This window comes from Haemaphysalis longicornis, unplaced genomic scaffold, assembly GCF_048455015.1.
Source record: "Haemaphysalis longicornis isolate Haplotype H1 unplaced genomic scaffold, Haemaphysalis longicornis Haplotype H1 scaffold_10, whole genome shotgun sequence".
Classification (NCBI taxonomy): Eukaryota; Metazoa; Arthropoda; class Arachnida; order Ixodida; family Ixodidae; genus Haemaphysalis; species Haemaphysalis longicornis.
Window position 1 is genome coordinate 17,469,366 of NW_027526204.1, and position 15,501 is coordinate 17,484,866.

The 15,501-nt window shown below is 46.2% G+C and overlaps 1 protein-coding gene across 3 annotated transcripts in view; it reads right to left on the reverse strand.

The window, feature by feature from the left end:
* Positions 1 to 15,501, reverse strand: part of LOC144157627 (uncharacterized) — a 73,449-nt gene that overhangs the window by 26,270 nt on the left and 31,678 nt on the right. For 2 of the 3 annotated variants that reach the window (XM_077688451.1, XM_077688450.1), the window contains exon 2: positions 5,876 to 6,122. In XM_077688451.1, coding sequence (XP_077544577.1) covers positions 5,876 to 6,111 — 236 coding nt within the window. In that variant the 5' untranslated portion in view covers positions 6,112 to 6,122. Of the gene's footprint in view, positions 1 to 5,875; positions 6,123 to 11,399; positions 11,500 to 15,501 lie in introns of those variants that run through there. The other variant, XM_077688452.1, reaches the window with a different exon arrangement.

Genomic DNA, 15,501 nt, shown 5'->3' on the forward strand with positions numbered 1-15,501 from the left:
CACAGGACCAGCGACGACGACGACGAAGAAGGGGCTGGCAGCAAGAATCGGTTTTATTATCATTAAGGGATTTTAATCATCTTAAATTCTCATGGAAACCTGAATGGTGCCCTTCACGCAACTTAGAGGTGGTTATTACAGCCTTTGCGTTGTCGAGTACCCAAGTTAAATAGGTATTTGCACAGGTCTCGTCTGGCGCCAACAGCTCTGTGCAACTATTGCAACGAAGACGAGTCTGTCGAACACTACCTGTTGACATGCCGACGTTTTTCCCGACTGAGACGACAGTCCTTGGAGGTGCCGCTTTGCAGTTTGGGGATATCCCTAACAGTGCCGGGTATTCTATCGTTCGGGGCATCCGAAACGGGGTTCTGCCGCCGGGATGTATGCTCTGCCCTCCTGCGCTACATTGAAAATTCAAAACGATTCTCTTTATGATTGCGATTGGTCACCCTCGCTTTGATTTTTCTGGGTTTTTTTTTCCTTTTTTCTCAAGAATTTTTCCAACCGGTCTAAATTATCTTTCCTAAACGTCTCGTGATTAGATCAGAATTCCATTCATTTTAACCATCCTCTATTGATTGGCCGATCCCCTGATTGGGTATGTGCCATACCTAAAGGCGCAACAACAACAACAACAACCCTGCGCTGGCCATCTGATCGTCATCTTGTAAATAGTGTAAATATATTCTTCTCCTCCTTCATGGTTTGTCTCATATGTTTTGGCGCCACGTTATTATATATACTGCTAATGGGTTGATTGGAAGGAAGACACGAGTCCGCTGGAGAGTGATCAAGAAACAAAACCGTCCAAGATGAACCAGCCAGAGGATTCGACTCGTGCCGCACGATCACGCACCGGTGATGACAGCCGTTGATCCGTGCTACATGCTCATTCGGGGATTGACCGGTCGGTGAAGAGGGATTGGACGGCGAGAGCACTTCAAGCAATCTCCATTACAATTGCCCCCGGTGAAGCAGGAGCCATCCTACTGACTTACGGTGACGAAACGACTGCTGGGTCGTAGTAGGGCTTCAAGCGACTGGTGTGGACGGTTTCGCTGCCACGGCAGCGAAGGTCTGTAGAGGGCGTCAGTGGTTCAACTGCGTAGTTCACGGGAGAAGTACACTTGAGGACGCCGTAGGGGCCATGATATTTCTTAAGCAGTTTGGAGGATAGACCCCGTGTAGTAGCGGGGACCCACAACAACACAAGGTCGCCAGCACGAAAGGAAGATGAGGCGTGACCATTGTCGTGAAGATGCTTCTGGCGACCCTGGTTATGTGTTGTCAGTGAGCGGGCGAGCTGCCTGGCACCCTTCGGCTTGTTGGGTTATGTCAGAAATGGGGTGGCACTCAGAAGAATCGGGGCTGTAGGGTAGTATTGTGTCCATTGTGCAAGACGGCTCGCGTCCATAGAGGAGGAAAAAAGGTGAAAAGCTAGTAGTAGTCTGTGCGGCGGTGTTGTAAGCAAACGTTACAAAAGGTAGCACTACAGCCCAATTTGAATGATCACGAGCGACGTACATGGTGAGCATGTCTCCGAGTGAGCGGTTGAATCTCAGGTCAGGCCGTTCGTCTATGGGTGGTATGAGGACGTAGTGCGATGAACGATTCGGCATTGAGCGAGGAGGGGTTCCGCAACCTCAGAGAGGAAGAGAGGAATACGCGCCCTCTGTCGCTGAGTAATTCGCGGGGGGCACCATGCCGCAAGACAAAGGAGCGCTAGACGACCACAGCAACATCACGCGCCGTATTGGCTGGCAGCGCTGCGGTTTCGGCGTAGCCGGTTAGGTAGTCGACCGCAACAATAATGCATCGGTGGCCGGAAGGCGTGCATGGCAAGGGACCGTACAGATCGATGCCGACACGATCGTAAGGATGAAGAGGACATGACAAAGGTTGCAGAGGGCCGGCTGGTTGTGGTGCAGGCGTCTTGCGGCGCTGACAGTCAGTGCAAGCACGAATGTGTTTTCTCACGAAGCAATACATTCCGCGCCAATTTGTATCGCTGGCGGAGGTGAGTGTACGTTTTCAGAAGTCCAGCGTGAGCGGTTTGGGGATCAGCATGGTAAGCAGCGCACACATCCGCACGTAAACTGCGCGGAATCACAAGAAGCCACTTCCGACCATCATTACGGCGATAGAGAAGGTGGTCATTCCGTATGGCGAAGTGGGCGGCTTGGCGTCGAAGAGCCCTCGGCCGCGCAGGAATAGGTGTAGTGGAGAGAAACTCGATGATCTTCGCAATCCATGGATCACTGCGCTACCGGGAAGCTATGTCGGTGAAGGTCAATGACACTAAGAGCGTATCGGTTCCCGCAAGACGTTCCGGCTTACCAGGCGGCGGAGAGCGAGACAGGGCATCCGAATCAGAGTGCTTGCGGCCGGATCTATAAACAACTCGAATATTATACTCTCTCATTTCCACCATACCATGAGTGAAGTTTTCAGGCACCGACCTGGCATTTGCATCGGCATGGCGTAAATCTACCCTTCTCATGCATAGACCGAACGCATGAACATGTGAAAAGGAATTACTCCGTCGCTTACAACGGACATTTACCTACTCCCATGCGGCGTTATTAGGAGTACTCTTTTCAGAGTTCTTTGCAGCACTTGCGACCAATATACTGGATCTAAACACGCTGAAAAAGTTATTCTATTGTTTGAATTTTTGGCAACAGAACAGTTCAGTGTCCAGAACCCAAAAAAACCCTTTTCCTTGCAATCTTAAAAATACCTGTAAAATACTAGTATACAGTTGAAAAAAAAAACCTTAAAAAATAATTTTATTACCATTTGCTCAACCCTCTTTGGAACGCCTTGTCGTGGTCTCTTAAAGTGTAGTTCTACAAAGGGTTACCGGCAACATTGCGTCCATTAGGTCTCTGTATAGTGTTTTCGTTGGTATTGCGGTGAGATATTCACACACACATCGGCGTTGTAAAATTTAGAATTCCATTGTGTTTTCTTTCAAATAGCCATTTATGCCTTGTCTGGAGCAGCCAAACAATTCAACTATAAATTGCGGGATGAAATTCATCAACCGGACTTGAAAAACTGTTTGCAAAACTTCGTTACTTCGGCAAGAACAAAAGCGATAAAACTTGGACAAGAAATAAATGGCAGAAACGCGGCTAATCATTCTGGTGCGGCTGCTTCTCTCCCAACTCGAGTTCTAAATAACGACAGAAAAGACGAATAAACTTTCGCAAGCACAATCTCGACATACATATAAAACTTAACACTTGCCAGATCTTGGCAATGAGAAATACATTAGCGATCGCGCGAAAATCAAGAGATGTCGCCTCTGAACCCGCCGTGGTGGCTCAGTGTCTCAGGCGTTGTGCTATTAACCCTAGAGAGAAAGTTCAATTTCTGGCCGTAGCGGCCGCTTTTCTGGTGAAGGTGACAAGCGAAAAGGTGCGTGTGTTTGAGATATTGGCACACGTTAAAGATCCCCTGGTGGTCAAAATAATTCGGAACCCTCGACTACGGCGAGTTTTATCGAATATATAGCATCGGCGCCTTAATTTCATATTCAATCAGATCTCTCTTATGCCAGTCTACGGCCTTTTACTTTATCTTTTCAGTTTCGTCGAGCCAGTATTATTTGCTCTCTCGATCATGCTGCAGAGCGGCACTCCCAAATATTTCGCGAGCACGACAGACCACTCGGTATTCGCAAATGTCTCCGGAATACAGTCCAGGGAACCACGGCAGAACTATTGCCATTTAAGCCTGCTGATTTTAGAGCCTCTCTGGTAACAGGCAGCGGCTACCCGCACAACTTCCAAAATATTTGCGCTTTAACCGAAAAATCACGACCGCATTTTCCACGTATGCAAGCAATTCTACTTCCGCCGAGAGCCGAGTCGTGCATGCGCACATTGCTTGTGTGTACCCACTCAGTGAAAGAAGTCACAAAGCATGTTTACACAAGTCACGAATGGGAAGGGATTACGCTGGCAAAGTAAAAAACAAGAAAACGGTCCGCAGAGGAAAGGATGGAAATTTCGTTAGAGGTCTAATCGCAGCACTGGAAGCTTGCAAGAGTACTTTTATCATGCTTCTTGTAGAAGTACTGAAGCCCATTTACGCTAATCTTGAATATAAACGGCTTCCAAGAGCGGAGCAGAAGAAAACGAGTGACAAGAACGTGACGCAAAAAGAGGACGGTGGAGGGGGCAGCCATAAGCAGACTGATTTGCGCCACGGGAATAATATGGCCGGGTGGCACCCGTTACCAAAAAAGGCGAAGATCGCGTTGGGTCTAGAGCTGTCATTCAAATTCGTTAGTTCGCTCTCCTACTTCCACTACTTCATTAAAAATTCAAGCATCGCGCGACCTACGTTAGCAAAACGCAACGTTCTTCTTGGGCGAAGACCAAGTGGAAGCGTTTAAACCACTAAAGAGCCTGTTGATTTCTGCGCCGATTGTGGCTCATTTCTATACATTCTCTCCCCCTTAAATGTGAACACTCCCTAGTGGCGGCACTAATGGGGTCGTACTAGGCCAACAACAAACAACTGTCACAAGTATGGGGCTATTGCGATAGGCTGTGTAGAAGTCCTAGCAAGGTTCGAATTCTTCCTCGTTGTTTTTACTGCGCAGCAGTATACGTGTACCCCCAGCCAAATATAATGTTCGTGTCCGCGTCAGCGGAAAACTCCTAGGCTACGTTTGGCTACACAAAGAAATATCCCATGCTATTACTGGCTACACCCCGGCTACAGTCACAAACTACTGGTACCGCCAGGGTTCGAACCTGGGTCAAAAGACATGCGAAGCGAGATCTCGTCGTCTTGCCGACTAAGCTTCGCCCACATTTTATAGCACACTAAGCTACGCGCACACGTTGAGATGGGAGACATACGGTGGTCTGGATTCCGCGTATGGGGAGGAGGACGGCGCTTTTGGGAGGGGACACACGAAACAAGAGTGAGAGCGAGGCTGTGAGAGAGGCGACGCCAATGCCGGGCGTGCCGCTCTTTTTCTCGCCCTTCCCAAGACGCTCCTCCACATTTAATTTCTGTGGACGCTTCTGTGTTCGGGGCGCCGCCCCTGTTAACATCAAGTAATGGCTGGCAGAGCCTCTGGTTTCACTCTAGCCACAACTGACGCTGCATGGGTAATCGTTGTGGGTATCGTTCACAGCCTTCGCAGTCCAACCATCTTCTCATCGTGGATTTTTTTTATCATCAGTGCCAAATCTACAGATATTGTATCTTGTTGTGTCTATAATTAGCGCTGCCCGATGGATAGCTTAATGAGGAGCCCAACGACCTTCCAGGCGACATCAAAGTCATAGTCAAATTGATTTACTGGGTCCACCTTGAGTTACCTGAATGAGTATGCATAAGGGGCATTGGGGATGGTGATGGTGAACATGTTATTCCAGATGCTTGTGCATTTGGCGTATAGAATTCACTTGGTTGCTTCTTATCTCGTGCCTCATTTTATTTTGAACGCAGTTGTTTTACGTTGGTTCCCTTCGCGGTGTTGCCTATTTTACAACTTGTTTTTTTTTTAACAAACTTCAGAGGGAGTCTTTTTTACCTCAGCGGCAATAATTCTTGTCCCAATAAAGCTGATACTAAATTCATATATCCCGGAAATGTCTAGGGAACACACCTGCCTCTATTAGTTTTAATGCAACATTGTGAACTACGATGAATAACATCCCAGAATAATCGATATTAAGTCACCCTTACCTTTACACTTGCCTGCAGGTGTGTGTCTTCACCAAATTTCTAAAAATTGCTTCTGTGATCTTTAACCGTGTTTTCACATCGGCGAGAATAGCAGAGATATCTGGCGTACATGGCAAACGTTAGCGCAGCAATGGTTTGGTTCGCTTGGGAAACACACCTGCCTGGTCCGCAGCCAATTTCAAGACACTGACGTCGCATCCGTTCTTCATCGTCTCCGTGAATAGGCAGCTCCGAGGGATCCAGAAACGAAGACTTGAAGCCTTCCAATATGGCGCCAATGGAAGGCGCCATGGCGTTCATTGAGGTATTATACACTTGGACGCCTTCCGCGGTTTCTGCCCAGTCGCCTTTCGACACGATGCCACTTCTGGGTTTGGCTTGGGAATCATTCATGCTGCCGATACCTAAACGTAGTAAAAGATACAGGTTACGGTGACTCTTACTTACAAGAAAAATTCTGTATCCTAAAAAATCTTTCAATATATCACTTTCATTAGGGGAACATATCACTTCAATCATGCCGCAATGATAGTATAGCATATCATTTGGATTCGATGTGATCGCTTTACACTGCTCTCCCTTGTACGTTGATTAACGTGCATTAAACATACATTAAAAACCTTCTCTTCAAAATGTAAGATATGTAATAGGAAAGTTTTCGTCCATACACTCCGCAGCGCTCCGATCCTTCGGCATCCTAACATTTATTGTCCAACATTTTTTGGCTCATCCCTGCATTGCTTTTCCTGTGTCCCTTCACTTCTTGCTGCGTCTCTTGAGAGACATTGAATTACCTTGGTAGTCCACGGCTTGTCAGTTCGCATTGCATGCCGAGCTCAACCCCCCATCTATTCCTCAATATCATCTAGGGTACCTCTACCTAAGTTTCGTGCCTACAACAATATTCTCATTTGTTTCCCCTAAAGCGCTACCCCGAACTTTTTTCTTGCCATGGCTCTGTGTGCCAAGCTGAACTTTCGGACGCTGTGATTGTTTAGTCACAAAGTTTCGAACCCCTTCATTGTCACCCAGATTAGCACTAATCGCTTGTATCTCTTTGTTCATAATGAGAAATGCGGCCCAGTGTTTTCTTAAGTCCGGATGTGCTATTATTGCATCTGAGCGTTTGTTTATTGTACGCGCACTTTCAATGTACCGCTTTTACCAGCGCTGTCAACCTAATTATATTTAGCCTCCTCTTTTAGTAGGTCATCATTTAGGCTGAAAAGGAGACATTTTGCATATCTGTACTATCTAAAGTTGACGTAATGTACCTCTTCCGGCACTTGACCACTACAGTTCCTTCGACATTCTCGACAGGCTTTCCTTTGGACTCACCGAAAAGGCGATTTCGTATCAAAATCGTCAATAGCTGAAACCTTAAGCATTTGGTAGAATTCAATACTTTTCCAATTTTCTCTTCCTAAATTCCCTACCTTCATCCACTGCAAACACTGTCGGTGGGAAAGTGCATGCTTATTTGCAATTCTTCTTAATCGGGAATTTCCCACGAAAATGAAGGACTTCCGTACCCACCATGTCTTTGATAGTTCCTCCAATATCCCTGCGTAAGACAACTCCTACTACTTCCTGTTGCTCTCCCATTTCATTGCAGCCGTGGTGTACTAAAGCAAAGGCGTTTTTGTTTTACATTTCTGCGTCATAGACAAAGCCATATTTACTATTTTGCGGATTTTTCCTTAGCCTAGGTGATTACATGATTGGTAGGTCTGTAGCTTTCCGGAATTTAGCCTGCTACCTCTGTTGTTTGAAGTCTACGGTTTAGAATATATATGGTGCACTGCTACAGTAATGTAATAAGCAAGCAGCTTGAATTAGACACAGTGGTGGTTCTGCAGACCTTTGCCCACTGACATTACTCTTTCTGTAAGAACTTTGATAGTTTTCCGTTAGTCAAGGGGCGTCAGTATTCGGCGGCGGGAGGGGGAGGGGTGCGGGGGATTTAAGCTTACTTGTTTTAAGCGGTTTTTAAGCTGACTTGTTCCGCAACTTTAGTAGTTTCTTAGGTGCGGCATTATTTCTGTCTCTTTTCTACATTTACTTTTTGTTCCCACTGCATGCATTTTTCATTGGCTCTTCGGTTGCTGCCGCTATGACGCAAAGCAAGGTAGGCCCTTCAGTATTGTTTCCTGGTCCAGTGCGGCGAGCGTACAAATATGTATCATACCATTTTGCCCCTCTTTATATCTCCCTTGTACATGTCGCTATGTTGCCACTTTTACCTCTCAGTGCACACATTATACGTAGACTCAATGGCGAATTGCCAATAAACTAGCCCTTTATTTTATCAACCCGCCAGCGTTATTAGGGTCATTTTCCGATTTTTCATGGCTGGTGTTCGTTCGCTATCAATCGTGCTGATCAAGGGTCACCAGAATTACGTCAGCAGTGCTAACAGGAGATTAGACTGAGGCACCCAGATACGTGTACCCGCCATAACAGGGAATGCCGAGCAGCGAAACTGAGACCGCGGGAAAGCGGAGAATGATACTACGGCCGAAGCAAAAGAAAAGATACCCGATTTGAGCAGGCATCGCGTGTGCGCAGTGAAGTTCGTTTTACACGCCGGTTGTAGCCGCATGCTGAGCGCACACGGCCGCCAGCAGTGGCCGCAATTAACGACAACACCAAAGCGGGGCCCGCCTCCTACCAAAACTAATGCCACCACCAACATTGTGCTACCTAGCTTTAAAAAGTGGCAAACGATTAACACCTCCGTTAGGAATAAAAGCCTACATTGTGACCAGAAAGAAACTAATACGTGACCCAATAAGAAACAAAACAGAGTATGTGGCGTCTACTTAAAGAAATTGTACAATAACTTAAAATATTTCGTGGTCGTGTCGCCGCAGCAAACCTTGTACGAAAAACGATAAATGGCGCCAAGCGAGAAAGTTAGAAAGCCTGACAACCAGAAGGAAAAAGGTTTAGCCGTGTTGGTTCACAGCCACACCGGAAAAAGCAAGCATGTGGGGCCTGAAAAAAGTCGCGTAAAAATACTCGGCATGGATCTACGCAGAAGCGGCAAGCCCATGTTCTAATCGCCAAAATAGAAAACATTTTGGACCATGTAACCTCCATTGTAAAACGCCTGTACATGAAAAGGCCAGAAATGACAGCAAAATTGATTGAACTTGTACAGGCATTGTTCATGAGAGGATATCTTACACCCTGCAGTACCAGAAACTACTTAGCCCCACTGAAGAAGACCAAATAAATACCATAATCCGGGCAGCAGCTGCTGCTGGTTTTGACAATCACCGCAAGGGTGTTTAAATTGTGTCTTGTAATACATTTGAGAAAATCAGAAAGCGCCACTTCCCTAGCCCAAAATGCGTCTGTTAAAACAAAATGTGGACCAGTCATCATATAAAACCTAGGCAAACTTCAAGAAAAAAAGGCTGGACGCCGTGATAGATACGTCACCCATCCAGCGATTTTCCATGAAAGAGCCCCCTACGGAGAAACATAGATGCAAACGTACGCGAGGACAGGCGACAAATTTCTTTTGGAACCTCAGTTCGAAGGAACAAGCATATTGGCACGCTCCCACACAACAGCGACCAGAAAAGTAACGGAAGCCTTTACTACGGCATCGCGGAGCCGTGGTGCATGCGTGAGCAAGCCTTCGGTGCTTTTTAGGAGCTAGGAAACTCAGGTTTTGCAGAAACAGGCGCCTCGTGTGAGTGTGAGCGAGATAAATGGGGAGGCCAGTGCGTGTAATGAGCTCTGAGAGAGACCGCGAGAAAAATACGTGGAGAAGACAGCCATCCAGAATTGAACACACATCAGGTTTTGTGGGGTGGTTTTGAGTGCCCTCTTTCTATGTTTGTTTTCAATATTTCATGATAGGGTAGCAAAATAAAGCCAGTTGATAGCTGCGCTTTGGAATGTGTACGTCTTGTCTGGCCATCCTTCGTTTTCGTCAATGTCAACTTCGCGCAGTGTTTTGTACGTAGTAATGTACCAACTAGCCGAGAAGCAAGTTCTCGTTAACAAGGGCATTTTTGGCGCTTTGGAGCTGCAAAACAATAAAAATGGGGCAACATGTTTTCGATTTAGGTGGTAGAAACCTTGGCTTTAATTTGTGAAACATTGAAAAAATCATAGATGGCCTCTTTTTTGCTCTCAAAATATACCAAATTGCGTTACGTAGCTGCAGTACAGTGCTTTCATTAATGGAACCGTCTTGACTACATAGACTAACTTTCGCACGAAAATTTAAGAAAGAATAATAACACAAAAAATTGTGAACTACCTGTCATGTTCTCATTCCAAGAAAAATAACCGTGATTTAGGCAATTTTCAAACTTTTTTCCCAAATTAGGGATCTTTATTAAAGGGATTCGCTCTGCAAGCAAATTATTTGTGGATATGCAATGTCTTCACATAGAAAGATCGAGGGTGATACCTACCGCAGTTTTTCATTTACAGTCATAAAAGTTTCAAATATTCTGCGAGCTGCTCCGAGCCACCTTTGGGAATTTTTTTGAGAAAGGAAACTTTATTTCACGAACAACTTCACACAGGTTTTCCCCTCTGTACAAGGAACTAGAAATAAAATGTTCCTGAAAATAAAGCTATCTACAGGACATGCCTGCAACATCTCTCCTGAAAACACCCTGCTGCACCTTTGACAAATAGTTCCAAGATGGCCAACAACGCTAACTTTCTGCTACCGTTGTGGAACAGGGGCCACGCCTAGGATGAGAATATCCATTCGTTGAGAGGCAAAGGGTAAGCTTGGAGCCGAAAACACGGCTAGGGCGCCCTCTAGCTTCTAGACTTGCGCAGTAGTGGATAAAGCTGCACTTGCGCAAACCCTCCTAAGAGGCGCTGTGGCTAAAGCGCTGTGCTGCTGATTACAAGAAAGATGGTTCGATCGTGGCCACGGTGGCTGTTTGTTTCATGGAGACAAATAAGGAAAACGCCTTGTGTCGAGATTTCGCGTTACCTCGAAGATCACAAAGTGATCAAAATTATGCTGTTGCCCTCCAGTAGGGAGATCTTCATGTCCCAGGCGTAGATTCAGAGCGTGAGACATTCTAATTTATTAAAAAAATTGGAATTGTCTACAAGGGAAGAGCCGCAATTCAGCTCCAAACTGGACTTGCGAAATCCTCTCTTAGGAATATGGATCGTATTGCGCACGTGCGCACGCTGGTGACAAGTGCATACGCACGCACAACTGCATTTACTCCCTCTTAACGCTTGTTTCTCCTGGCATCGATTCTTCCCAACGTAATCCTGTTTTAACGGACGGGCAGTTGACAATGGCAGATCTGCGCTAAGTCGGTTAACACAGATTCGCTCAGGCACCGACGGCTTTACCTACACAGCATTATCCCACCTTCGCGACAATCTCAAGACATTAGAATTTCCCGTCATCGTCATTTGCACTGTGTGTTGTGACTACAAAAACATGGCTGATGATTACGATACTCCCTAATGCAAAATTTAGTGGCAGCGCGAAGTGCAGCATTTTCGGTGACGGCGCATTGCTGCTGCGCCTGAATTGGTAATCGCGTCATTAGGAAAGGCAGCATGGCGCCCGCTATTCCGGCGTTATCTCGCAGAGCGTCGCCCCCGCTCAGCATGTCTCGCGCAGCCCCTTCCTCTCACACTTTCACCCTACTTCCTTCGTCTCCTTTTTTGCTCACTTTATCTCGTCTATCTTCGGTGTTCTTTTCGTTCCCTCGGTTACACCGAAGCCGGCGGCGTCGCGAAACCACAGGAACCGGTGCTTGAGTCCTGCGCTTTACAAGAGAAAATGTGCACGGCACCAGGCGCAAAATTGTTGACAATTTTCAAAGATGACTTCGGTACGCCTGCCTTCAACTACGGGGTGAGGGACATTTCATTGATTTATTTTGAGACGTGCACATATAAATAAAAGCAAAAAAGCTGCATGTAGAAGACTGGATCATGAAAAGGCCCCATGGGGTGTCTTTCTTCACACTCTAAAGTAGTAGCATTGCGGCTTTTTTCTTCACACTGACGATCAGAAAGACATAGTACCTCCTTCAGAAAGAAACCTTCCTTTTCCAGACTTAAAGTCTCTAGAATAAGTGGTTTACAGATTGTTTTTTAGCTTCTTCACACGACAGTAAAGTGTAATAATCATTTACATGATCGGTTCACGTGAGTGTGTGTGCGTTTCGTGGTGTGGGTGTTTGTATATTCGTGAGACTGCATTGACGACGGTTTTTATCTGCTTCACGTTCATCTGGGGTAGGAAGTCTCTCTGGCCTGCCGGATATGTTAGTGTTCCTTTTTCTCATTCCTCTCGTTAACAATTTGGTATCTAGGTCTAGCAGGATAAGTTCAGAATGATCGGCCGCGTTCACACAGAGGCACATATTTCCGGTATGATTTGTTTTGCCAAAAGTAACACGACAAATTCAAGAATCTCTAAATTGAAAAGCCCACATCAGTACTCTCATGATTTCATTCTTTCCCCCAACAGGTCTTGAGGAAGTATTACACACAATAAAGCGTTTTCTTATTCTCCCTGTTACTACATCAGTACAAAATACTACATTACCACACTCATATCGATGCTGATTTGGAGTACATGCGAATATATATGGCGTAGTGGCTGTAAAAGTCCACTAATAAGGCCAAACAAGATGTCTGGGCCTGCAGACCTGGCCGTCTCGGCTACAGAGCGTTCCAATTACTCATAACCAAAAATACTAAAAGAAGGGGGAGCCATTTGGTCCAAACGCTGGAGGGATCATCTAATCAAAAGGAAACCAGTCTTTCAAGCCTGCCAGGTACCGCTCTTTGCACAATCACCAAAGTCAGCCTCGGATTGCCGTTGTTGCTATAACGGATGGCGTTTAAGCATGCCCGGAATACTTCGCTCTCAGAAATTGGTGGCGAACGGTCAGGTCACGCTCAATGTCCACTATTACCTTCAACAAACAATTGGTAGTTTGTAAAGTTTCTTCTCCCTTTATTTGGTAAGACGCGGTTACTATCCACTTGCTTACTCATTGACCAGTTTGGTTGTTCAATTACCTGCTTGGGTATGTCATCTAGCGCAAGGCAGACGCAAACACAGAGAAGAATGTGGACGGGACAGACGCTAGACATCGAAAGTAACTGCAAAACAAACTCCAAAAAACTATCCTTCTGCACACATAACATTTCTGTGAACATTTCTTCTTTAGATATCCAAGCGATTTTTTTTACTCCCGATCATTTAGGGTAGGCTACAAAGCTCTCCACCGCATTGTTAATTTAAAATGCCTCGAATAACGTTTCAACTGTTGGCACCCGGAGACTGCGCATGGCGATTGTGTTTCCGAATTTAGGACTACAATTGCAGCGACAGCATGGATCTCGGAAAGTGAGAAACTGCGAAAAGTAAAATGGAAGTGCTTTTCTCAGCTAAGACTCACAATGCAGGTATTCCTTTTAAAGCAATTGTTTGAGAGGGGGGTCATGGTAGGGTGGTATGTCTATGTTTCAGCTGAAGCACTCTAATCTTTTCTGCATTGAAGATCCCTTCCTTTTTTGCAGTTGAGATGAGATTTTAGAGCCTCTACTTAAGAGTGAACAAACCCAGGACCCTGTAACACTTTCTTAGTTGATGTGCAGGACGTATACTTCCCCCTACCGCAAAACAAGTTTGTGACTGTTGTGAGGAATGATATAGGGGACTTTGGCTCTGTGGCCTTTATAAACTCTACCGGTGTGAAAGTTGACAATTTCATTTGGATGCTAAAGCTTTGTCTTTGCTCTTCTACCACAGTTGATTTTAACGAGAGGCATGTGCATCGGGTCCTGCATGGCCTCCACTTTAAGTGACTACTTTAATCCTCTGTTGAGAGGTTCACTGCTAAGCACTTTATCGCCGATTATATTGCGAAGAATTTTAAAAAGCAGATGACTTTCTTGTGGCATTAAAAAGTGTGCGTCCTGTGGATGCCTACCCTGAGGGTGATATCTTAGGAACTTTCAAATCCTCCTCATTGGGTCTACAGTTCACGTTTGAGTTGTCAGAAAATGGGTGCTTGCCATTTGTTGACGTCAACATGTCCTTTAAAACAGAGCATGTGATGGATGCACCATCCTCATTCCCAAAAATAGTACTCATCTATGATTCAGCCCACTGAAAAATTATAAAATTAGTTATAGCTAAGAACTGCGTGCGGAGTGTGCTCGAAACCTCCTGCTCACACCGAATTTCCTGTTGTGGACAGCGACAGCTGCAACGCCTGATTGCTGTCGGTTTCGCGTGCCCTCCGTTGCAGGGAACATCGTAAAAAGTATGTGGTCGACAAGCGTTGCTGCCAGCGGGACAGCTGAGTCCCGTAAATCGTTTCTTCTTTATGTGCAGCAGTTTTCGCACCGCCTTAACAAAGCGTCGGGGAGGGTATTGTCCCCGTCGCTTTAACGCAAAGCATACCTTTTTTCGTTCAGCGATTTCACCGCGGATGCGCAAATACAAATTTTGGCATCACACACTGCCCCTGCGACGCACCCCTTGAAGCGCATCGCGTAATTCGCCGGGCCCGCTTTCGGCGCTGCGCACAAGACCCCGTTTTCAGACGTTCGGCTCAACTCATTAGCTCAGCTGCGCGCGGTTGTGGGCACTCAGCTGATCGGAAGCCGATGAACCCCGCCACCTCCCACGCATGCGGCGCTGGTTCGTTTCGGTCTAGGGGACCCATTCTGCTTCCGGCGAAGAGGAACACCATGCTCACCTCGACTGAAAGCGAGGCGGGGATTCTTCTGTTAGTGTCGCAGGGGACCGACCGCGTTGAGCCGTTGTCGGCAATGCAGCTACATCAAAGTTCAATCAGGCGAACCCAAGACTCAAACAGACGAAGCCAAGCTTTTGCTTTGCATATCCAAGGTTAGTTGAGCGAAGCCGCAATTTTCTTTTTCGACCCATGTCGGTTGTCACGAATGTATAGCATCGTGAAATATAACAGGTAAGAAGCAGGTCCTAACAAAAAGCACGTGGATCGATTCATCTACCCCAAGGATGGCGGCGCATACAAGCCACCATAGCCTTGTGAGAAATGCTTCATCGGCCAAACAGGACGGTGGGTTAACGACCGACTGCGTGAGCACTGAGCAGCAGTACAGTCTGTTGCGGGAGCTGAACATTAGGCCGACTATTGCATCCGGTGCAGGTGTATTCGAATGTTTTAAAACACAGTCGTCCTCCAGGGGCTGTTCGCTAACAGATGGAGAATTATTCGAGATATATCAAATTAGCAGTGACGCAGAAAGATCCGCGAATATGTGGAGTCACTGGTCAGTGAAACAAAAAACCCTGCGATCAAAAGAGGAAATGTGCATAGCAATGGGGTATGCCCAGCGCCTTGGTTTTTTGGGGGTCCGGCGAGTTTACGTTTCAATATTTTGCAATTTTAGTTGACGTCTAGCGCCTGTCCCGCCCGCATTCTTCTAGGTGCTCGCGTCTTTTTTTGAGCTATGTAACATACCTCCGTTATAAAAATATTAAATTGCCCAACTTTCTGAACTAATTACATGCTGGTTCACTTTACTCGTTGTTTATTTCCCTACAGCATATATTGTGTTCAATGAGATCGTTGGTGTGAGGTATTTTGTGTTTGTTTACCCCGAAACGTCCGCGGCCGGCTATCGTGTTGTGCTGCTACCACATACAGCGCGTTGACTCCACAGACACGGCAGCGCTGCTTTAGTTCCCATTAAACTGTTCGTGCAATGCAAGCATGTCACCAGCTCTTTAACATCTTTCGCAACCATTTGAATACATGT